Source organism: Phoca vitulina, unplaced genomic scaffold (genome assembly GCF_004348235.1).
Source record: "Phoca vitulina isolate PV1807 unplaced genomic scaffold, GSC_HSeal_1.0 scaffold12, whole genome shotgun sequence".
NCBI classification, from domain to species: domain Eukaryota; kingdom Metazoa; phylum Chordata; class Mammalia; order Carnivora; family Phocidae; genus Phoca; species Phoca vitulina.
Genome location: NW_022589715.1, coordinates 27,421,802 through 27,448,063, shown reverse-complemented (window position 1 = coordinate 27,448,063; position 26,262 = coordinate 27,421,802). Strand labels below are relative to the sequence as shown.

The 26,262-nt window shown below is 35.2% G+C and overlaps 1 protein-coding gene across 1 annotated transcript in view; it reads left to right on the top strand.

Moving 5' to 3' along the window:
- Window positions 1-26,262, top strand: part of APLF (aprataxin and PNKP like factor) — an 86,056-nt gene that overhangs the window by 9,112 nt on the left and 50,682 nt on the right. Inside the window, exons 2-5 of the mRNA XM_032410819.1 lie at window positions 5,060-5,131; window positions 14,090-14,262; window positions 21,565-21,712; window positions 22,029-22,161. Coding sequence (XP_032266710.1) covers window positions 5,060-5,131; window positions 14,090-14,262; window positions 21,565-21,712; window positions 22,029-22,161 — 526 coding nt within the window. The remainder of the gene's footprint in view (window positions 1-5,059; window positions 5,132-14,089; window positions 14,263-21,564; window positions 21,713-22,028; window positions 22,162-26,262) is intronic.

Below are 26,262 nucleotides of genomic sequence, written 5' to 3'. Positions count from 1 at the left end.
GCAACTAGCAGCATCTGGTACACAATGTCACATGTGAAGAAATGGCATCTAAAAGTACAGGTGTAGTTTAAAGCATAAGTTGCGGGGCGCCTGGGTGGCTTAGTTGGTTAAGCAACTGCCTTTGGCTCAGGTCATGATCCCCGGGTCCTGGGATCAAGTCCTGCAATGGGCTCCCCCTGCTCTGCTGGGAGTCTGCATCTCCCTCTTCCTCTGCGTGCCACTCCCCCTGCTTGTGCGCTCTCTGTCTCTCTCTTTCTCTCTCTCTGTGTCAAATAAATAAATCTTTAAAAAAAATCATAAGTTGCAAATTCAAATGCCTGCAGAGGCCAGGTATACAATAGTGAAGTGTGCTCAGTGGAAGATTATAGGGAGTGCTGGGGTCTATGGTGAGATGGAAGGTACATATACTTTTCAAAGCAAAACTTAAAAAAAAAAAAAGAGAGAAGAAAAAACTGAATGAAAAACCTGGCTACCAATTTGGTGCCTAGTCTAAAACAGAGGTGAAAAAAGTTACAACTAAATAGGAAAAGGCTTATTAATTTTACTGAAATAACTGTAAATAAAATTATACTTCATTTATGTTGTTTAACAATCATATACTACATTTTCTAGGTAATTTATTTTTAGAGAGAGAGCATGCGTGCGTGTGTACGAGCAGGGGTGAGGCATAGGGAGAAGGAGAGAGAGAATAATCTTAAGCAGGCTCCACACCCATCCACATCCTATGCGGGGCTCAGTCTCACAACTGAGATCATGACCTGAGCCGAAATCAAGAGTCAGAGGCCTAACTGACTAAGCTACCCAGGCACCCCGAAATTGTTGATGATGTTGTGTGATCACTTTGGGAAGGTGGTGTCTGTCAGACTTCTCCAGTGAAGACACAATTCCCTTTGTAAGTAATTTGTGCAATGATGCTTTGAGACTTCAGGAATATTCTTTTTCCCATCAAGCACTCACCTGAAAGTTAACATCCAATGATCTTTACTGAGTCAATTATTATATTGGTAGTAACAAAATAGTGATTTTCTGGTTTGATCATTTCTTCATTAGTTGGCATTCTTTTATGAATATGAGCTTTTCCTCCCAGCCCTAGCCTCAGCCCCTTTCTCGAGTTCTGTATGAACTCATGGATTATTTTGTATTCAAAGTGTGTTGTATTCCATTATTATCATTATTCATATTGATGCCCAAATTGTTCCCAATTTTGCTGGACCATTGAGCTGCTGGATGTGAGATATATTTTCATTATTTCTCAGTCAAGGTGTGACTATTTTGGGGAGTGATCTTATCTGTGCCCCACTACCCCTAGCTTACCCCTAGCTTCTTACTCCCTCTCTTTTTCCCTCCCAGTTGTCACTTGACTTTCTGTTCCAGCATAGTAACATTTGGTTGCATTTGGTGTTTCTTTCCCCTCTTACATGTAAACTTTGTGGTCATCTCTGTTTCCTATTGTGCTTTAGATGTGAATATAGGTGGCTTTATTTGTTCTATTTGTTGATCTCTGATTTTTTGTATGGTGTGATTAGTATTTAGGTGGCTATAGTTATTTGATAGGAAATTGGAATTCCTCTATTTTAACTATTTTTATGGCTTTCTAAAGATGTGAAATGTCTGACTTTCAAATAAAGTTTTCATTTAAACAGGGTAATCAATAAACTCGGGTAAGTATTTAGTACCTTTTGAAGTATGTTATGCCATTTGTTCCTAGTCTCAATAGCTTCTAGCCAGTGCTATCTTTTTGAGTCTTTGGGTTTCTTTGCTTTTCTATAGCTTTTGTCTTTCCACTTGCAGACCAACCTCAGTCATTTTCCCGCATTGCCAATGCACCGCCTACTAAGCCTTATCCACTTTATTGTCTACTGTGAGTAGACAATTGGGAATTCAGACGAGATTGGGTACATTCAGGGTGGTATGGCCATAGACTTGGGAATTCAGATAACACATCTTGTTAGACTTGGGTATGACATTAGAATAAATAGGACCAATTGAAAACCTGAAGACCTTCTGGAGCTTTATTTAGGGCTTGATTTTCTGAGAATGTCTATTTGCTTATTAAATAGTCATTCTGCCTTATTTCCAGTTCTTTAATATGTTCTAGTTTATATTCAGTTAAGCTGATGGTAAATAATCTAAAAAATTGTATTTTATGTAATGATAATGAGGGAGGAAATATAGTTTGTTTTTTTTTAAGAAAGATTTTATTTATTTATTTGACACACAAAGAGAGGGTGAGATCACAAGTAGGCAGACAGGCAGGCAGAGGGTGAGGGAGAAGCAGGCTCCCCGCTGAGCACGGATCCCGATGTGGGGCTGGATCCCAGTATGCTGGGATCATGACCCGAGCCGAAGGCAGATGCTCAACCGACTGAGCCACCCAGATGCCCCATGGAGGAAATACAGTTTTAAAAGGAAGAGTGTCCCTAGAATCAGATTCCTTCTGTTCAAGTCCCGGTCCTGCTGCTTATTGGCTGTGTAACTTTAAGTAGTTGCTTAACCTCACTGTACTTGTATTTCTCACTTATAAAATAAAGATAATAGTGTCTTCTCTGCAGCTTTTGTGAAGATTAAAAAAGATAATACATGATAAATAATAAAACAGTGCCTTGGTCTTGATAAATAATTGCTATTACAGTTAATATAGTAGTAAGAATATATGGATATTTACTCTGCACAAGGAACAGTGATCTCTGTTTAATAAAGCAGGCCATCAGCTCCTTAGGGTAATCTATTTATGACCTAGCCTCCACATACCCTCTACCTTCTACCCTCCCCACACCCATCCTGCAATTAAAATAAGCCCCAATGATAATTTGTTAAAAGCTTCCTGTAGAGATGACATAAATTATTATTTTCTAACTTACTCATTATTTAGAGGTATAGTTTAAAAGGGACTATTATAGCTAAATGCCCAAATAACATTAATTTGAAAGGCTCTTTAAAAAACACTTTTTTTTGGTATGCTATAGAAATGCACAGCTTGCCATGAAATTACATTGTTATGGAATGATATGTCCACTAGAGGTCATGTTATGCTTTCATATATATATTTTTTTTCATGCTAGTGTCGGGAAAGCCTACTTCAAAGAAAGACTGAGATAGAAAAAGTCCATTATCGCTTCCTGCAAAAATATGGTTTGAAAAAGAAAGAAACCCAAGCTGGACTATTACAGGAACCATCATTGCATGCCATGGTTTTATATTTGACAGTCTGCTGCAAATGGATTTGTATTGTTGAAGTTAGCAATGAGATCTTACTACCCAAGTTAGAATTAGAAGCTTCTTACTCCCTGACACAGAGTAATTTTCTTTTCTTGAAACTGTTTCTGAATGATTATATGCAGGTATAGAATCATATATGACTATTTTCCCCACATATTTATTCTTATTAATGAGTATGGATTTGGAGTGCTACCTACTCAAGGAGTGGCCTACACAAGTTACTTCAGTTCTCTAGACTTTCAGTTTCCAAATTTGTAAAATGTGAATAATAGCTATGGCAGTATTATGGTGAATCTCAACATTTAAGTGAAAGTTCTATGCAAATGATAAAATCTGCACATGGTAAATTAGGTTATCGGGTAACTGCTGGTGTTTTTGGCTCACAAGGCACAAAATGGGGGAGAATATAGGAACCTCCAAATTTCTTCTCTCCTTTCTTTTTTTTTTTTTTTTTTTAACATATAATGTATTATTTGTTTCAGAGGTACAGGTCTGTGATTCAACAGTCTTACACAATTCACAGCGCTCACCATAGCACATACCCTCCCCAGTGTCTATCACCCAGCCACCCCATCCCTCCCACCCCTCTTCTCTCCTTTCTGATAATTAGTTTATATTTACTTTTCTGAACTGTTGTGGCCAACAGTGTATATACTTTAAGTGGGCTACTTTTAAGATACTTTATTTTAGAAAATGTTCTAAAAATTAACTGGAGCTGTTGCAATACACATATATGGAATTCATTCTACTGTGCCTATTTTTATATAGTCATGGTTTTACATGCAGAACTGTTCTCTGATTAAAAAAATGAGTACTGATTCCTGGTACTTTCACATTTTTGCAAGTTTTTGCAGAACTAATGGGTTTAATTGAATTAGGCATTGCTGTAGTCTGTTTTTACTGATAATTTTGGTCCTTAGGTGGATAATAATCAGAGTTGAAGTGATAGATACTAAGGTGATCCAGAGATGGGCCGAATAATTATGGTGTTAAGTTTGTGCTTAACATGTTTTCATTATGTATCTGCCACAAATAACAAAGGCAATCCTAACTGTTGTGTTTATAGCCTTGCAGGGAAGGCTCAATTGGCAATTTTAGCATTTAAAGTGCAAATGATTTTTAAACTTTGGTATGCAGAAGTGCTTGTGAGGGGAAGTAGAACATTGTTGGCTCAAAACAGGAAGCAAATATATTCATTATACATTATTATATGATATTAATATATGCGTATATATTGTTTTATATATATACACACACACATATATAAATGATAATCTCTGCTGCATGTGAATATTTGGTTTTCATCACTGCCCCTCCCACCTTCCTGTTTTCTTAACTACTACTGATGGCCCTAGAGCTCCAGTGCAGGTCTGCCTGACCCTAAAACTTGTAGTCACCCCTTTATATTTACCAGACTGCTGCTCCTTAAATCCTTTTGTCATCATAACATACTATATATTTCTTATATTTGAAAGGTTTCTTAATAAGTACACCACATACAGATTTTTTTCTCATTTTATGAATTTTATTGATAAGAATCCCCACAAAATGTCTATCTTGAAACCATCATGAAAGGTTTTGGGATGTGTTAGATTCCAAGTTTGGGTCTCTGCTCTGCCATTTATTCTTCTTATGACCTTGGGCATGTCCCTTAATCTCAGAGTTGTTTAATTATCTGTTCAATGAGGACAATCATTTTAATACGCAGTTGCTGAGGGACTATTTCATATCTAACCTACTAATTTCAGAAACCTTGCTATGGGTTTTGTTGTTGTTGTTGTTACTGTTGTTTTTTATGGAGGTAGCTGTGTTTGAAATGTTTATTTTTTTTCCCCTGTAGATAACAGACAAGAGAGTGTCCAGAAGACATGCCATTCTTGAGGTGGTCGGTGGTCAGCTTCGAATCAAACCGGTATATATGTTATTCATGACTTGTTTTTAACTTTTTGCCTCTCACCTTTTTACAGCTCCTGATTAAAGTGGCTTATTTTCTAAGGTTATGGAAATAGAGAATGAATGTCAGAATATATCCTTCTTATTTCCAGAGGATAATTGGGAGATAAAGATCTAAACTTTTTAAAGTATTTATTTTCCCATAAGGCAGTGCTACATTTACCTAGTTAGAACTGTAGTGAAAGATGACTGCCAGTTCATGTATACATTATGACTGGGTATTACAAATAAGATTCTATAAGAAAGCCTGTAACTATATAATGGTTTGTTTTTGGGAGGTGAGGTAGTGAATGAAGTCACTTAAATATTACAGGGTTGTATTTTAAGAGATTTCTGTACCTCTGTGTGTAGAATTGAATATTTCTAAAATTTAAACCTTGTTCAACTTTAGGGTTGCATAAATAGTTTTAATTTGAAAGTTCTTGTTGAGGGCTAAAATTTTAATTGCTTGCTTTATAGTTTGAGCATTGATGTATCATAGGGATATTAGTTTCTGAGGATGTACTATGTGATTATTCCTTTCCATTTGCACAATGTGTTGTATAGGAGAATAAAACATGTATGAGGGTCCATCTGTTTTGGACTAGATGCCGTGGCGGTAAAATTATTATGGAACGAAATTCATTAACTTGTAACATTTTTAAACCTATATGTATTTTCATCTTATACGTACACTGCCTGTGGTATCATTAGTTCTTTCTTTTACACATAAAGTACTTTTATTATCCTGTGTTGAGCTGTTTTCAAATTTGAGAAGTATCCTTTTAATTCTAGTATTGGAAAAGTTTTGAATAAAGCTGAATTTACCCCATCTCAACATTGAATAAATACTTTAAAAAAGGTTTTTTTATATCATTCTGCATTGTCTTCGTGTCTTGAAAAGTGCTGATATCTATAGTCAGCTCTCCTGTGAGAGCCCATTTATTTACCATCAGCTGTTCATCTCTGAATCCTCTCCAACTGTCCTCTTAGATGAGACTTACTAGATCATAAGCTTGTTGAGTATAGGAACACTGACCCATCTTTGTATCTTTAGTATCTAGCATAATGCTGAGCACATAGTAGGTACTTAATTCATATTTGTGAATGCATGAAGAAATGCTGCAGTGAGAACTATACACGACATGTCTAAAAGTGGAGATATCATGAATTTTTACAAAATTATGTTATTCCTAGCACCTAAGTTCTTTTTTTTTTTTTTTAAGATTTTATTTATTTGACAGAGAAAGAGAGAGAGAGAGAGAGCACAAGCAGGGGGAGCGGGAGAGGAAGCAGACTCCCTGCTGAGCAAGGAGCCTGATGTGGGGCTCGATCCCAGGACCCTGGGATCCTGACCTGAACTGAAGACAGACGCCTAACCCACTGACCCACCCAGGTGCCCCCTAGCACCTAATTTCTAACGCCATTTCAATGACCAACTATGGCCTAAAATAAACAAGTTTGTTTTTATTGTTACTGAAGCATATCAAGGTAGAGAATATAGGAATCTCTAAATTCCCATCCTGCCTTCTCTGATAGATCATATCATTACTTTATATTTACTTTTTTTCAAAATAGTAATTATGGCAAATAATACACATGGCTCCTCAAGTGGAATACCTACAACTTAATACTACATTATTTAGATTTACTACTCTATCATTCATGTTAACGAAATGGAGAACTTCTAATGAGTACTTACTTTTGGAAAAGTGTAACATTTAAATAGTCCTTGATGATTAGATTTCTAGTTATTTTTGATACCAAAGCAGAGAATATCAGCCCTGCAAGTAGGTTTATAGACTTTTCTAGATTTGCATTATTAGTATCCAAATCCTATGTATACATATATCATAGAAAATAAATCAATAAGCCAAGAGTATTCTTTATGCAACTTATAAAGACAGATCCTTGGTCAATACCTGTAATTCTTGATGTTTTTGAAGCTTTGCTTTTGTTTCAAATAACATCTGAAAACTTTGTAGTAGCAGAAGAGTTGTAGACAATGACATGATCCATTTTGAGAACTCAGCACATTTATTTGTAAGCAAATTAATCAACTGAATTGTGAACAATTGAATATTAGATTTTCTTTTTACATTCTTATTTACTCAGTGCTAAGAAGAAACCCTTCTTAGAACAAAAGTTACACGGCATTAAATTTTTTATGTATCAAAAGTAGGCCATTTGGGAAACCATCAGTTTAACTAATGCTTGAATATTGAAAAACTTACTTATATTTATATTTTAAAAACTAGAATGTTTTCCAGATTGGCTTAATAAAGATGCTTAACTAGAGTTGTGTCTATACTTGGATGAAAAGTATTCAGGTATATTTTGAACGTCTATGATTATTCAAAAAAGTAGTAATAATATAAAATAAGTATACTTATATTAAAATTTTGTTAATGAAAAATTCTTTGAGTTAAATTTTATTTTTTTGTGAAGTGGGTCAAATTTCTGCACAGGAGTTTAGTAATTTTTTAATTAAAAGGAGATATCTTTTCGAAAACATCCTTCTCCTTTACTTGGTCTTTAATTAGACTGTACTCATATAAAACAACTATATGAAGTCAACAAGTGTCTTTTGAGTATCAAACTGTGGTAGATACAAAATTAGAAGCTAGAGCAAAAATTCCTCATGAGATTATAGATATGAAACTAAAATTTGGTATAATATTGTTAATGCATACCTTTGTTTATACTTATCTTTTAAATATTATTTAATATAATTTATGAACTTTCTAGTAAATGTAACCTTATATACTTGGGAGAAAGATAAGTATTTTTTACCCTTTTCTTGGTAGCATTAGTTTTGACAATGTAGAATATCAAGGCTCTCTAGAGAATGCATAATTTTACATAGTCAGCAAGTTGTCAAATGGGAATTAGAACTCAGGTTCTTTGAAATCTGTGCAGTATTTTTTTTTTTTTTCATTATATTTCCCAAGTCAGGATTCTTTTGCCATTCGGTACTCTCTTCTTTAAAAAAAAAAATTCTTGAAGTTAAAAGTAACTTGATTTTTCTTCACAAGAAGTTTTGGTGCCTTCAGTTGGATAGAATTTTACAACTGGAAGCACTCTTAGATTCAGTCTTATATATGTGGGAATTTGATTTGGGCCAGACCTGGCATTGCTTATCGGTGGACAAGAGGACTTTTCATCAATAAATGGTACTGGGAGAGTTTGTTATTTGCTTGTGGGAAAAAAATTAGATCCCTACCTCAAACCATACATACAAATCAGCTTTAGGTGGTTTAAATGTGAAAGTTAAAACTATAAAACTGTTAGATTATATAGGAAAAAAAAACCTTTGTGACCTTAGGGTAGGGAAGGGTTTTAAAATAAGCTATAAAAAGAAAGACTGAAAAAAATCCAATTACAGGGGCACCTGGGTGGCTCAGTCAGTTAAGTGTCTGCCTTCAGCTCAGATCATGGTCCCAGGGTCATGGGATCGAGCCCTGCATCAGGCTCCCTACTCAGCAGAGAGCCTGCTTCTCCCTCTCCCTCTCCCTCTGCCTGCTGCTCCCCCTGCTTGTGCTCTCCCTCTCTCTCTCTGTCAAATAAATAAAGTCTTAAAAAAAATCCAATTACATTAAAATTAAGAACCTTTGCTTATCAAGGATTATAATGAAAATGGAAAATGTAACAGGAAGAAGTTATTTAAAACACATATAATTGACAAAGGAATGATATCCAAAATATATAGCAAATGCCTTCAATCAATGAGAAAAAGAGAAATAATCCAGGAGAAAAATGGGCTGAAGACTTGAGTGGCACATTATAGAATTGGAAATCTGACTGTTTAGTAAATATGACAAAATAAGAGGGCTCAGCCCTCTTATTAAGTAGAGAAATGTAATGAAACTGCAATGAGATACTAACACCCAACAGATTACAAAAACGAAAAGTCTAACAATTTCAAGTGTTGATGAGGATGTAGAACAAGTAGAATAGTTATAAAGTTTGGGTGGGAGCTTAAATGTTGCAGCCACTTTGGAAAATAGCTTGATACTATTTCCTAAAGATGAAGGCATGCATTCCCTACAAGCCAGACCTCACACACACATAAGTACCAATAAATGTGTACAAGAACCTGAAGAGCAAAATTGCTTATATCATAGCAGAAAACTAGACACAACATAAATTTCCATCAACAATGGAATTAATAAATATATTGTGATATATTCATTTAATGAAATATCCTACAACAGTGAAGACAAATTATAGTGAAAGCATGAAAAAAATGGATTAGAGTCAGGAACATGATAATGATAAAAGCAACCTTGGAAGAATATATACAGTATAGCTTCATTTACATAAGATTAAAAATTCTACAAAATAAATATTCACTGTCATAAGCTTAGGTGATAAAACCATAAAGAAAATTTCCTAAGGAAGTGATAAACATAACAATTGGTATAATAATTACCTCTGAGGGAACTGAGAAGAGACAGGGATAGGGAAAGACTCAAAAGGGACATCAGAAGTTAATATACTTTTTCTGAAACTGTATGATGGGTCCACACATAATATCTAACCTGTATTAGGTTTTCTTTTTTTTTTTTAAGATTTTATTTATTTGACAGAGAGATTGAGAGTGAGCACAAGCAGGCAGAGCTGCAGGCAGAGGGAGAGGGAGAAGCAGACTCCCCGCTGGGCAGAGAGCCTGATGTGGGGCTCAATCCCAGGACCCTGGGATCATGACCTGAGCTGAAGGCAGACGCTTAACTGACTAAGCCATCCAGATGCCCTGTATTATGTTTTCAAAAAATTATTATGGAATCCTTATGACATGAAAAAGGTGTAGAGAATAGTACAGTGTGGTGCAGTTCCTTCCGTAATGCCAAAGTACCAAACACTGGAAGACATGAAAAAGTGTATTTATTTTTAAGGAAATGTACAACTCTAGTACTAGAATTTGATTGTTCTTTTAGAACAATATTTAATTGGGTTTTGAATTTTATTCTATGAATTATTTACACCATGCCAGTTGAAGAAAAACTGCTTCTTGGACTTGGTGATGTATGCATAGGTCCTTTGCTTTATGTAATGCTTGATTTCTTGTGTATGTTAATGTAGTTTCAACAAAACGCCTATCTCCTTGAAATAGATATATTTATTTATTCAGCTGTTTATTGTAGCTGTACCTTCAAGGTGCGATTTAGAGAAATTTAGAAAAATTCTAAACTGACCTTAATTGTGAATAGAAATGTTAAGGTCTTGAAAATAATGAGATAGACGAGCAACTTCTAATTCATTCATTTTACCTTTATGTGTGCTAAATATCATTTACTTTCTGTTCTCTAATAAGTCACAAATAAATTGATCTGCTAAAGCAGGTTATGTATACAACTGTGATAAAATTTTGAGAGAAGTTTTATTTTGAAAAGTTTTTGTAAAATTATTTAAATGAACTAGAGCAAATGTTTTGTTACAATCCTTCTGTAGGCTGTGTACTCCAAATTGTGTTTAAGTGATTAAATATTTTTCTGCTTTCCTTCAAATTAGAAATCCAATCAAATAGAAATGTAGCTTTGACAATGATAGATGAATGCGATTAGGGCATTTACTAATTTATACTTTTAAATTGGATGAATTTGTCTTTTTTTCCTCTAATACTTCCTTTTAAAAAAGACTCTAGCTCTCAGCAGTTCTTGGAAATAGTGTGTGAGGAGATAATGTTAGCTCATGAGGAGATGATGTTAGCTTTTTTGTGTGTCATTTAAATTTAATCTGTCTGGTATCAGCAGGGAGAAAATATAAAGGCAAATCGACAGTGTTGTCTATAAATGATTGCATCACCAGTTAGTTATGTCCTCCGGGTAAATTCATAGCTGTCAATGCTTTTATTTCATTTTAAGAAAATCTTACTCTTTTTGGTTCTTGGATGATTGAGGGAGTAGTTCTATAACTACAGATAAATTGCAAAGGATTAGATACGTTTTTTGCCACTTAGTGTTAATCCTCAAAATATACATCTTTGAGTGACTGTGTTTTTTCTTTGCCCAATAAAATTCCGGAGTTGTGATTGTTTTTCTTCCTGTGAAATTATGAGTGTACTTGGAAAATAGCTATAAAATACTACAGTAGCTCTTCCACAGCTCATTTTGTAAAAAAAAAAAAAAAAAAGAACAAGAAAGAAAGAAAAAAAGAATGCTTTACAAATTAAAAAAAAGAAAACATTGAAAATAAGAGGAACTTTTTGGGGTGGTACACATCAATCCTTTAATGTTTATGATAATTACTAGAGAAAGCTATGGAAAACTGATTTGTATTTTAGTTCCACTTCTTCAGGGATAATGCATCCTTTGCACCACGTCTAAAATTATAGCATAATATATTTAAGTTTGCACTTATAATCCTATGGGTATGTTAAAAAGAATTTCCCACAAATATGCTTCTCATATAGGTGGCTCTATCTTTTATTCACTCTGAGTTTGGGTTTGCAAGTATTTTGCCTGCCCTTATCTGCTTTTAGAATCAAAGTTAACTTAGCCTTATTGAAGGAATTGGAGAGCTTTCCATCTTTTTCTGGTCTCAGGAAGACTTTGAATATTCAGAAAAATTTTAAATCCATTTAGGTCTGGTTTAGGGAGAGATTAGAAAGATTTTTAATTACTGATTGTATTTTTAAAGTATAGGTCTAATTCAAAAAGACACACACATACACACTTTTTTTTTTTTTTATGTCAGTTTGGTGTATATTCTTTAAGATCATTGTCAATTTTGGCCATATTTACAAATACATTGCCATGAAGTATTTGTAGTATTTTACCAAGTTTTATGTGTACTTATGTCATTGTTTTCATTCCAAAATTTGTGTTTGTGTTATCTTTTCCCTTTTTGTTTATTAATATTGCTAGATTTTTGTCTACTTCATAACTTTTAAAAGACTACCCTTTGTTTTGGACTTCATGTCTGTGTGGCTTTTTAGTTGAAGTGCATATAGTTGCTTTTGTTTTTGTTTTTGTTTCTTTATAGAGGGAGAGGGGGCAGGGGGCAGAGAAAGAGGGAGAAAGAGAATCTTAAGCAGGCTCCATGCCCAACATGGAACCTAACACGGGGCTTGATCTCATGACTCCGAGATCGTAACCTGAGCCGAAATCAAGAGTCGGATGTTTAATCGACTGAGCCACTCAGGTGCCCTGAAGTATATATAGTTTGACAGATTTTAAAAACTTATTCAATTAGTAATATTTATTTAGGTTTAAGTTATGGGATCAAATATTAGATTAGTTATAGGAATGTCATTTTTGCTCTTGGTTCTGGAATCCCCTGTATGAACAATTTTAGGAAAAGAAAAAGATGATCATGGACCATATACTTGGTTCACTTTCTCTTTGGATTTGCTAAATACCTGATATTTCACCACTTAAAATTTAAATGTTAAGTACATTCAACTGAGTAAAAAATACTGAAAATGAATGTTTCTTTGACTTTGGGTTTGTGATGCCTTATTAAAGGAATGTAATTAGTTTCCTTTTTTAAAAAGTATTTTACCTTTTCTACCCTTAGAATATTATGCCTTTGTATTGAACATCTTGGCCTTCGAAAATTTAGGACTATTGTTATTTAATGTTGTTTAGAGATTCATCTGAATCTTTAAAATACTTATGAATAAGAGCATGGTCTTAGCGTATTAGAAGCAAACCTCATTTATAAAATATTCAAGGTTCAGGCAGAAGCTATGGATATTTCTGTCCTGACTCTTGTCCCTCCTGCTGCTCAACATTCCTGACTCTGATGATTGTGGTATACTCAAGGAAAAGGAGGCTTCATTTAAAAGTCCAAGGAATAACAGGGAACAATTGCCAAGCCCAGCAGTGTGCACAAGCTCAGAATCTGGTGGTTTGTCCTGGCTCGAAAACTCTAGCCATGAGCCAGAGCCACTCTGAGAGATAAATTAGGGGTGGTTGATAGCTAACGAAAGGTTTCTAAACATTAAGTTTAAATTATAACTTCATTTTTAAAAATCAAACATTCACAGTTCTTTTCAGCAATATGGTGTTACATAAATATGGTATTCCATAGCATGTCCATTCTTACGAAGTCTTGTGTATAGTTTGTAAAATAACTCTGACCTATAAAATAATTGCCTACCAAATTTACATAGTCTCTGTTTTAAATTTCTATTTCTACTCTTTATCTCCAAATTTTATTTCACTCCCTTCTTTTAACAGATTTAAAGGAAATAGAAATGTTTTCAGTTGCAGATACACATAGGAAGGATTTATGGCCAGATCCTCATGAAATTAAATTGCCAGAACTGGATAGATTATATTCATTATAGCTTTCAACCTTGTCTTTTTTTTTTTTTTTTTTTTTTAATTTGGGCATGTAGGCAACAGTGCTTATTTTTTATTGGTGGCTTTTGTTTTAACACTCCCTTTTCTATATTAGTCTATGTTAGAAAACTCCTAGGTGAGGAGGAGCAAAAGCAATCGAAACAAGCTATGTTGTTTGCTTGAGAGATTTGGTCAAAGTCTCTCTTCCTGTAATATCTCTTTTTTTAATCATACTAAGAATTTACTAGGGGAAAATAAGTATAAAAGAAGCTAGCCATTTCCAAGGGATTAGTGAATTATGGATATGAAAGTTGGGGGACTCAGTTTCCAAACTGAGAATTATTTTTCGTGTTTCTCTTTCCAATGTCTGATTGTCCCTCTTAAGCAAAGCAGAAATATCTTTTAACCAGCTAATTGATAACTTTGCTTTTTTCTTTGATTCCTACAAAAGTGGGAGGTATATTTTAGCTCTTTTTCCTTTTTTATGTATAGATAATAATTATTGTACTTATAAGTGCCAGATTTATTAGACTTAAGTCTGAGTTTGTAATGAAATTGTTTTGATACCCAAATTTTGGATCAGTTCGTGTTAAGTTGTATTTTTCTCATAATGTAGAGTTACACCACTGTATTCTTTTTTTATTTGTTAGATACACGCAAATCCATGTTTTTATCAGTCTTCCAAGAAGAGCCAGCTCTTACCATTGAAGAGAAATCTATGGCGCTGGTTGAATCCTGGAGACAGTTTTTCTTTGCTAGTCGACAAATACATATTCTGTGTTTTCTCTACACACTCTGAAACAGAAATGGAATGTACTTTAAGGTAAGATTGCCTGATGAAATGAGATTAAGTAATGGTAATTGTAACCTAGGGGCACCTGGGTGGCTCAGTCAGTTAAGCGCCTGCTCAGGTCATGATCCCAGGGTCCTGGAATCGAGCCCCATGTCAGGCTCCCTGTTCAGTGGGGAGTCTGCTTCTCCCTTTCCCTCTGCCATTCCCCTGCTTGTGCTCTCTCTCTGTCAAATAAAAAAAAGCTTAAAAAAATTTTTTTTTAATAAATTTTGAAAAAATGGTAATTGTAACCTAATTCCTCAGCCATCCACAAATGCTTCAGTAAAAACCATTCTAGGATTAAACAATGTTGGCAGTATAGGAGTTACATGGAGTGTGTGTGGTATATATGTTTGTTATGTTTCTCTAGGAAAAATTTGACATTAGAAACCTACACCTCAATAGTGATTGCTCGCATATGTGGTATCCTTTTACCATTGTGTTCAGAATGTATTTTCTATCTAATAGTAACCAGGATAGGTATTTTGAAACCAACTACATTTTCTTAATCTTTTCTTTTAGCTTTTTAAATTGTATTAAGGTATTATTAACCCCTCTGGCTTAGACTACACTCACATAACTCCTCTTTCTTATAAAAATAACAGAAAATATAGAATTGGGAAAATGAGGTATTACAATAAACATCTAATATAAAGTTAATACTCTAGTTTTGTTGAGGCAGTCATTAGCAGATTATTTGCCACTCTTTCAGCTTTTAAATTATAGTCTACATAAACTGGACTTATAGAAGTAGATGGACAAAAGTATACAGAATGTGTTCTGTGATTACAGTAATATTAAATTAAAAATCAGTGACAGTAGGGGTGCCTGGCTGGCTCAGTTGGTAGAGCATGCGACTCTTGATCTTGGGATTGTGAGTTCGAGTCCCATGTTGGGCATAGAGATTACTTAAAAAAATCAGTAATGATAAAATAGAAAAATCTCCAAAAATTTGAAATTAAATAGCACATTTCTAAATAACTCTTAGGTCAAAGAGAATCACAAGGGAAATTAGAAAACATTTTGAACAAAATAATGCTGAAAACAACATAAAAATTTGTGAGATGAAGCCAAAGTAGTTCTTAGAGGGAAATTTATATTAAATGCTTGTATTAGAAGAGAAGAAAGCTATAAAACCAATGATCTTTGTTTCTACTCTAAGGAGACAGGCAGACAGGAGCAAATTAATCCCAAAGCAGATAGAAAAAAGGAAATAAGAATAAGATTAGAAATCAGTGACATAGAAAATAGACAAATAACAAAGAAAATCAACAAAGCCAAAAGTTGGTTCTTTGAAAAGATTAATTAAATGTAAACCAAAATGAAAAAATACAAATTATCAATATCAGGAATGGAAGACAGTATATTACTAGGGATTTTACAGACCTTAAAAGAATAATGAAGAAATATTATTTAAAGCTTTATGCCAGCAAACTTGACAGCCTAAATGAATGGATACATTCCTCCGAAAACATAATTTACCAAAACTAATATAGGAAGAAATAGAAAATTGGGTGAATTTTATATTAAAGAAATTGAGGTCACAATTTAAGAATTTTCCATAAGAAACTTCACTAGTGAGTTCCATTAACTTTCAAGAAAGAAATAATACCAATATTGTGTCTTTTTTCCCCCCAAATAGAAGAAGAAACTTCCATAATCCTCATACCAAAATCAGACAATAACATTACAAGAAAACTAGACCAGTATTCTCATAAAAAATACTTCTAAGTCAAATCCAGCAATTTGTAGAAAGGGTAATACACTATAACCAAGTGGAATTTGTCTGAGGAATGCAAGGTGGATTTATGAGATAAAAATCAATGCAATTTGCTATAGCAGATTGAAGAACTGTCATTTCAACAGATACATAAAAATAGTTTTGACAAAATTCAACACCTGTTTGTGATTAAAAAAAAAAACCTCTGAGAAATCTAGAAAAAGAAGGAAACTTCCTTTCTATCTAAAACAAACTTAACAGCCAAGTTTTGGAAGTTCTCTCCCTAAGATTGGGAACAAAACAAAGATGCCATTTTGTACAACTTCTATTCAACATTTATTGGAGGTCCTAGCCAGTCCAGGAAGGCAAGACAAAGAGGTAAAATGCATCAGATTGGAAAAGAAGAAGTAAAACTGTCTTTATTTGCAGATGATAGGATTGTGGATTTAGAAAATTCTCAAGTATCTACCTAAGAAGCAAGGCACAAAACAGTACCTATTGTGTGATTACGTTTATATTACGTTCTATAATAAGCAAACGAATCTGTAGTGATAGAAATCCAGTCAGTGGTTATTTCCAGGGACACAGGAAAGCTTTTTGTGGTGATGGACATATTCTGTGTCTCAGTAAGGGTGTAGGTTACATGGATGTATGCAATTGTTAAAACTGACCAAATCGTGCGCTTCAGATCTGTGTATTTCAGTAAATATAAATCACATCTACAATTTATTAAACTAGTAAATGAAAAGAAATTATGTGAGGAAATGGGTTTTGATTTCAGTTAAATGAAATTCAGTAACTGTCGCTTGCAACTTTACATATCTTCCTCTTCTTTTTTCTCTTATCACACATGTAGAAAGAATGCTGTTGTTTTTTTTTTTTTTAAGATTTTATTTATTTATTTGACAACGAGAGAGTGAGAGAGAGAGACAGAGAGCAAGCACAAGCAGGGGGAACGGCAGGCAGGGGAGAAGCAGGCTCCCTGCTGAGGAAGGACCCCCCGATGTGGGGCTCGATCCCAAGACCCTGGGATCATGACCTGAGCCGAAGGCAGCCGCTTAACTAACTGAGCCACCCAGGCGCCCCGAAAGAATGCTGTTTTTAACCAGCTGTTGAAATGAGAAATATAAAGAACTAATTTTTCTGTTACAGTAAATTTCCACAGTGAAATTATATAGTTTTTTAAAAAATCAGGAAAATATTGCACATCTCTATAAAACAAAATAGTCATTGCCTCAAAATTTAGAGTATTATATGTCAACTTTATATTTTTAAAAATTTTATTTATATCCATTCAAATAAGCTTGTCCCCTTAACATGAAAGACCAGTGCTGTACCTTAAATAAATGAGATTGTGGGATGACTGAATTTTGAGTGTTTTTGTATGGATAAAAGTAAGAATACAACCCACTTCAGCAGCACTGTACTTTTTTAGGCTATTATGAGTAATATATCTGGTGTATTGTTGCTGTGAAGCTACATGTTGAAAGAGGTAGTAAATATTTTGCATATGTTTTGGTAAATTGTGTGCCTGGGTTAGGGTAACCAAATTAATTGTGTTATTTTATATTTAAAAAACCTATGTGCTTTGTGGCAGTGGTTGGGTCCCTGATGCCATTATAAATTTTTTCTTCCAACCAGTTGTGAATATAAGAAAGATCTGAACAACAAAACAGCAACAATAAAAACCGAGAAAACAAAAGCTTGCCATTTCTTTCACTTTTCATTTTACTGTTGTCATAATGTTTTCATGTAGTAGTTAGATTCTGTATAAGAAGTCCCATTTATAACCAACTCCGTGGGACCGTATGGATCTGTTCATATCAGCTCTCATCAGTTTGTTCATTTCTCACTCTTTTCTGTATATATTTCTGTGAAATCATTCTGTTAGAAATACCAAAACCCATACTTTTTTGAGAAGTCAAAGTAAGAGAAAACCAAATTAAAAAAAGATTAATCACTTAGTTTTATATTTTAGTTAATTAAATTATGGCATATTTCATTCAGAAGCACCAACATTAATTTTGCATTCTTTTACCTCCCCAATAGTGGGTGCTCATCAAGTGTTGGTTCTTAAATACATGAATGAAATATTGTATAACACTTTGTTTTTGATCTGAATTTTGTATCTGAATTTCACTGATGAAGAAGTACAACATTGTCTCTCTAGGGAGATTATTTCCTTTAAGACACTGTTGAGAAAAGTACAGTAAATCTTATGTCATACAAAGTTTTTTTTCAAATTGTTAAAGTTCTTAATTTTTAAGTTTCATATAAAAAGCTAATTTTAATCACTTTAATTTTGAACAAAACAATAAAATGATGAAAATGCCATTATAGTATGGTAATATGCATGTTTACAATTGATTTATGATTTTTAAAACTTATTTCTAGATCCAGTTCATTTATGTTAGTCACATATTTTATATTAAAGATAAGAATATTTATATTTAAATTTAATTTGGAGTATATTTTTAAGATTTAAGAATAACTTAATTGCTAAGTCTTTAAAAAGAAGAAAAGAGTTTTCTACACTACCTAGGGAAGGGTTGCTATGGTGTTGCTCTGCATGAATGCCCTGTGGGATACCTAGCACCACCCAAAGCCACCAGAACAAGCTTCCTGCTGGAGTGAGGGATTCCTGTCATAACTTAAAGGGAAATTTTCACAATGTCTGGAGCCCTTGATGTCCTGCAAATGAAGGAGGAGGATGTCCTCAAATTCCTTACAGCAGAAACCCACTTTGTTGGCAACAACCTTGACTTCCAAATGGAACAGTATATCTAAAAAGGAAAAGTGATGGCATCTACATCATAAATCTGAAGAGAACCTGGGAGAAGCTTCTACTGGCAGCTCGTGCCATTGTTGCCATTGAAAACCCGGTTGATGTCAGTGTCATATCATCCAGGAATACTGCCCAATGAACTGTGCTGAAGTTTGCTGCTGTAACTGGAGTCACTCCTATTGCTGACTGCTTCACTCCTGAAACCTTCACTAACCAGATCCAGGCAGCTTCTGGTGGTAACTGATCCAAGGGCTGATCCTCTCACAGAGGTGTCTCATGTTAACCTGCCTACCTACCACTGCTCTGTGTAAGACAGGCCCTCCTCTGCACTATGTGGACATTGCCATCCCTTGCAACAAGGGAGCTCAATAGTGGGTCTGATGTGGTAGATGCTAACGTGGGAAGTTCTGTGCATACGTGGTACCATTTCCTGTGAACACCCTTGGGAGGTCATGCCTGATTTCTACTTCTACAGAGATCCTCAAGAGATTGAAAAGGAAGAGCAGGCTGTTGCTGAAAAGGCTATGACCAACGAGGGATTTCAGGGTGAACAGACTGCTCCAGCTTCTGAGTTCACTACTACTCAACACGAAGTTGCAGACTGGTCTGAAGGCATGCAGGTGCCCCTGTGTCTATTCAGCAGTTTCCCGCTGAAGACTGGAGCACTCAGCCTGCCAATGAAGATTGTCTGCAGCTCCCACTTCTCAGGCCACTGAATGGGTAGGAACAACCACTGAGTGGTCTTAAGGTGCTCTTCCACAAAGGCAAACAAAATGGAAATAAGGTTGATGGAAAATAAACAGTTTCTAAAAGTTGAAAAAAAAAAAAAGAGTTGGAGGATTCACACTTCCCAATTTCAAAACCTACTACAAAGCTACAGTAATGAAGATAGTATGGTACTAGCATAAAGAAAGACATATAGATCAGTGAAATAGAATTGAGGGTCCGGAAAAGCCCTTACATTATGGCCAACTGATTTTTGACAAGATTGCCAGGACAATTAAATGGGAGAAACAATAGTCTCTTCAACAAATGGTGTTGGGACAACTGGATATCCACTTGCAAAAGAATGAAGTTAGACTCCTACCTCACACCATATAAAAATGGACTTAAAATGGATCAGAGACCTAAATATTAGAGCTAAAACTGAAATTCAGAAAAAATACAGGTATAGATCTTTGTGACTTTGGATTAGGCAGTGGTTTTTTGATATAACACCAAAAGCACAGAATGTGGTACAAATGGATTTATATGATTTGTAGCCTTTTTTTTTTGCATTTTTTAAATTTTATTATGTTAATCACCATACATTACATCATTAGTTTTTGATGTAGTGTTCCATGATTCATTGTTTGTGTATAACGCCCAGTGCTCCATTCAATACGTGCCCTCTTTAATACCCATCACCAGGCTAACCCATCCCCCCACCCCCTCCCCTCTAGAACCCTCAGTTTGTTTCTCAGAGTCCATAGTCTCTCATGTTTCGTCTCTCCCTCCAATTTCCCCCCTTCATTTTTCTCTTCCTACTATCTTCTTTTTTTTAAACATATAATGTATTATTTGTTTGAGAGGTACAAGTCTGTGATTCAACAGTCTTACACAATTCACAGCACTCACCATAACACATACCCTTCCCAATGTCTATCACCCAGCCACCCCATGCCTCCCACCCCCCACCACTCCAGCAACCCTCAGTTTGTTTCCTGAGATTAAGAATTCCTCATATCAGTGAGATCACATGATACATATCTTTCTCTGATTGACTTATTTCGCTCAGCATAACACCCTCCAGTTCCATCCACGTCGTTGCAAATGGCAAGATTTCATTCCTTTTGATGGCTGCATAATATTCCATTGTATATATACACCACATCTTCTTTATCCATTCATCTGTCAACGGACATCTTGGCTCTTTCCATAGTTTGGCTATTGTGGACATTGCTGCTATAAACATTGGGGTGCATGTACCCTTTCGGATCCCTACATTTGTATCTTTGGGGTAAATACCCAGGATTTGTAGCCTTTTGTGGTTGGCTTCTTTGAGATTCATCCATTTTGTTGTATATCAGTGGGTTATTCCTTTTTATTTCTGAGTAGTATTTCCATCTATATTTTCAAATGTTCAAAGAAGTACATTTGTTGGATTGTCTCTATGTATATGTAATGAATAGTAATCCATCAACTTTGGATGATCTTACTGCACTTTGCAGCAAGTGGGAGGTAGTCGGTTCTGCTAGTATGTTCCACATGTGACCATGGATGTTCCTGTGTCAGAACAGTTAGCTTCCGACTGGACTACAGGTTTGGGGAGATTTCACAAATGGCTATACTGGCTAGAACTCCAGTAGCAGCTACGTGTGAGCATGACATCAGGATTTTATTTTTTTCTTCAAAAGCCATACTAGCTTATTTGATATTCTTGCAGTTTGCATTTTCTCTTTGGGTGCTGGGTGGGGATCTTAACTTTTATGGGCTATCTGGACAAATACTGAGTAAGGACACAGCTCTTAAGCCTTAAGAGAGATGGCTACTACCCATCTCATAAGTACCTAGTGGTTTCTAGGCCGACCACTTGGAAAGATAAATGTATTTTATGCTGATACAATGAGCAGAAGATGAAGAACATATTTTAGTCTATATATTTTATTCTAATATGCTATCATCTGCTTTTTTGTCTTGCTAAGGCCAAGAAGCACAATTCATTAGTTAGATGTACTTGGGAGAATCACATTTATAATGACATGGTATAATAAAAGTGTTTTAAATGATTTTTTATTTTATTTTGTAGAAATAGTCAGATGCTTGATGAAGATAATATACTGAATGAAACACCAAAATCTTTCTCAGTTCACTCGCCTGATGAGACAACTGGTGCCCCACAACTGGAAGGAAGCACAGAAATAGCTAAGACCCAAACTACTTCTGCAAATAATGAGGTCAGAAATTTAAGATCTCATCCATTTGTAACATATTCCTTATTTCAAGGAGAGAAAAGACAACTGAAATTGGCCATATCATGACAATATTACTGGCATTGCTGTTCTTAGGTTAAGCTGTACAGACTACCACACTAGTCCACCATGTCAACTAATAGAGATAATGAATTTCTTTCCTTGAGAAATTGGAATAATTCAGTCCACATTTGCAGATAGGTTTTTTTTTAATGGTAGTTTCCTGCAAAGTAAGTAATTTTACAGTTTCATTAAGGCTGCATGATTATTTTTAGTAATTAATATATAGGTGCCTTTTTAGTGTTTCCTAGGTGAATGTAGAGACCTCAGTAAGCAACAGTCAAACCCTGCACAGAGGAGAAGAATCCTTCCAGCATGGATGTTAACAGAAAATCTCAGTGATCAAAAACTTTCAGCACCAGTCAGCAGCGGGGGTAGGTTTTGTTTCGAAAACATTAAGCAGAATTTGGAAGTTTTTCTGAACAAATGGAGACAGACTAGTGGTTGTGTAAGTGTATCACTTAGCCTAACATTTTTTTTAGATGTGTACATGAAGTCTAACCTAAAAATTAAGCTGTTATGTTATGTCATTTATCATACACCATCCTGCTAATTACCTTTTGATTTATGTGCTGGACTTATATTAATGTAGATTTTTTAAACATACCTGTTGGTGTCATGTCAGTGATAACAGGTCAGCACAGTAAGAGCTTTCTAAATTAATTTAATTAAATAAAAAACTGCCAGGCACACACTATTACGTGCTGGAGGATTCAAGAGGACCTCTGTCCCAGCACAGCTCACTGTCAAGGCAGATAGCACAGTGATTTATGCCAGCTGTTGGGCATTCCCATTGATTCGAGATTATGAAAACGTGTACTGCATTGTCTTAGTCTTTTATTTGCAACTTTGTAGCCATCTTGGGTTTAGTTTCTATTGACTGCTTGTTTTCTTTTATATGGGTCACATTTTCCTGTTCTCGTTTAGTAACTTTCAATGGGATATTGGATGTTATGAATGATACAGAGATTTTTTTATTTTATGTTCCTCTGAATAAGTATTTTTGTTTTATTTATTTATTTATTTATTTATTTATTTATTTAAAGATTATTTTTATTTATTTATTGGACAGAGAGAGAGAGCACAAGCAGGTGGAATACCAGGTAGAGGGAGAAGCAGGCTCCCCACCGAGCAGGAGCCCGACGTGGGGCTCGATCCCACGACCCCGGGATCATGACCTGAGCCGAAGGCAGACGCCTAACCAACTGAGCCACCCAGGCACCCCAATATTTTTGTTTTAATAGCGATTAATTTGGCCTAATAGGCAATCTTCTTCTAATAGGCAACTAATTCAGACCCTGACCTCTATTTCCCCTGTTGTGGTCAGCAGCCACAGCCTCTGCTTAGTTCTCGCAGCTCCTAGCTGCTGCTTGTCCTTGCACGTGTGGCTCAGCAGCCAGTGAAGGACTTGGGTCAGTTTTATATGTAAATTTTAGTTCATGGCCCTCAGAGGCTTCCTTCCTCTCAGTATTTTATCCCTAACTTTCTACCTGCTCTACCAAGCCTCAAAGTCTGTCCTCTGACCAGTTAAACCAATAAGGCTGCTTTCTGCCACCTGTGGATTGGGAGATGCCCTGGGTCGGTTGGGGGTGGGGAGCCACAAATTCACAAACCTCACAGGTTATACTTAATTTTTTTGGTTCTGCCTTTTTCATCTCTCTGCAGTGCCTTCAAACAGTTGTTTTTTTAATATTTTGCCAAAATTTATACTGGTTTTATTTGGGATGATTAATTCAGTCACACTACTCTGCCATTTTACCCCAAGCACAATTGAATATGTACTGTAGTTGAATGTTACTGCTCTCACTGCTTCTCATACTCAGTATAGTGGTCATAGAAGCAGTCTCAAGATTTTGATCCCATATGTTATATACAAAATATTCCTTATTTAATTCTAGTTTGGAATTTAGTAGGATCAGAGTGACCTCTTGGGAAAAGTAGGTTATATATTATATATTGTGAAAGATGTAATCTGGAGAATTTTCATATATAAACCCAAGATTTCCTGGTAAGAGTTTTATTCCAGTACAGTGGTTTTCAAACCTCCACCACCCATCATTACATGTGTAACATTTTTATCAGTAACATTTCTCATTAAGCGACGTAATTTCTCAGTTTGCCAGAAGGAAATGGGGAGTGATGAATGGTCATGGAGAGGGGGCGGGCACTTTCTCTCAGTAGACCAGTTTCTCTAATATAGGAAGAAGAACTTCAACTGACCAAAAATTGGACCAATGTCAACTGCCTCCCTGCAAGCAAGTCCTTTTCTTTCAGAGTTGTTCTGCGTGGTAGCTGCTTCTGTGCTACCACTATTAGATTGCTTATAATAGTCCAGAATACATTTTGCTTCAAATTAAAAATAACTATTAACTTTTACTAGCCAGATGTACCATGTAAGATATGAAGCACCTTTTGAGTACTTCACCTTAAAAATGCAAAGGAGAACAATTTGCCATTGATTTGGACAAGAATATTATATAATACCTGATGTACTTAAAATGCTAAAGCTTAAAATAAGATAGAAAAGTCTTTGGATTCTGGCACGTCTTCTTTCTTATAAGCAGACTTTGGGGGTACTTGTAAGGGCAAACTTAGGTTACTTGATTCCTTTAGAGACTGAAAGAGTTAGAAATACACATAGGACAGTTCAGCACTTGAATCCAGCTAATTAAAAATCAAAATAATTTGACTTTTTCTGCCGTGTACTTTATTATTATTGTTGTTGTTGTTTTATTTGTTTAAGTAATAAATCATCCAGGTCAATAGACCAATGTTAGAGATTTTAAAAAATCAATTTCTAGGATGCATTTTGGACTCATTTAGAAGTAGGTTACTTTCTTACGTCTTTTGCAGCTTTAGTACTATACTTTGTTCATTGATATCTATTTAGATTATCTGATTAACTTGATATTTTAGAACCTTTTGTATCATTAGGTACAGAACAGATAACGTGAACTGATGTTAAATGACTTATCTAGGATCGTGTAATAAAGGCCAGAGCCGTAAATGAGACCTAGATCTGTCTGACTTTAGAGCCCATGCTCTGAGCTGTGACACTATACAGCCACCTAAATTTACCCTTTCTCTGTTGTGGTGTTTTTATTCTTTTCTGTTTTAATATGCCCTTGCATTCTCTCCTAGGTCTTTTCTCGTTTAACTCTTGGTTTCATCCTTAAATGTATCTGACTATTTGCTGGGATCAGGCTGTCCTTTTTGTTTTTCAGCCAATATAGTTCTAGTTTATTTTCTGGGTCCCCAGATACTAGCCATTGGATGTTATCATGAGTTTCTCAGGCCTGGGCTAAAATTTTCTCCATGTCCCTTAGTGATTCGCAAGTGAATATATTTGGGCATGGGCTTTCTGATCTTCTCTTCTCTTCTCTTGGCTTTCAGTCATCTCTGTTCCCTTAGCCTTCTAGGCTCTAGGACAAGTTATAATTCCTGGGCTATGACACCCATGTTAGATTGCAAAAGGAGCTTTTAAATTTTTAAATCATGCCACTCTGTAGTACGCTTCTTCTCCCATCTTCTAACCCTCCAACATGGAGTCATGAAAAGTGGCACATGCTGAAAAAGGTTGAAGTAGTCCCCAAATCATCGTTTGCATTTAATTTTGTACTGAATATTTTCCACATGACCACTCAATGCAGACGATAAATACTGAACTGACATTCTGTTAATTTGACTGTAGCTTAAATTTTACTTAAAGTGCTGGTTATTCTGTTTACTTTATTTCCAGCAGCCCTGCTAAATTATCTAATTAATTCTCATAGTTTTTAAGTCTCTCAGATTATCTAGCTGTACAGTCATATCTACAAAATTATAATAATTTTGGCTCTTCTGCTCTATCTACTGCCTTTAAAAAATTTTATTTCATGAACTAGACTGTATAAATTTTAAATAAAAATGGATAAAATTGGTAGCTCTATCTTCTTCCCGATTTTAATAGGGATTCTATTAGTATTTCAGCATTAAAATGATTGGTACTCAGTTCTGATTCTCTTACCATGTTTTGGATGTTTTCTTTTTTCATTTTCTTATTTTTCCTTCAGGAATAACTATTGAATTCTTTGGCAAATTTTTTGGTGTAGATATAGTCCTGCAAAGGGGTGGATGGGGGTCGGAAGCAGGGGAGGGCATAGGCAAGCAGTGGGGTGGGGCGCTGGGCTAAAAAAGAAAAAAGGAAAAAAAGAAATAGTCCTGCATTTTCACCTGTCAGTATAATTAGTGATGTTGGTAGATTTCCTAATGTACCACACTTGGGTTCCCGGAATAAGTCAATTTGTCATGATGGCTTATTATTTTTAAGCTCTGTTAGACCAAAGTTGCTGATATTTAGTTTAAAACATTTGTGTCTGTATTCATAAGTGCATAGTGTTTTCCTCCATGGGTGCCATCTATGTCAGATTTTAGCATTGAGCTATGTGGGTGTTGTATACAATGAACTGGGAGATTTTTCCATATATGCTCAAGGA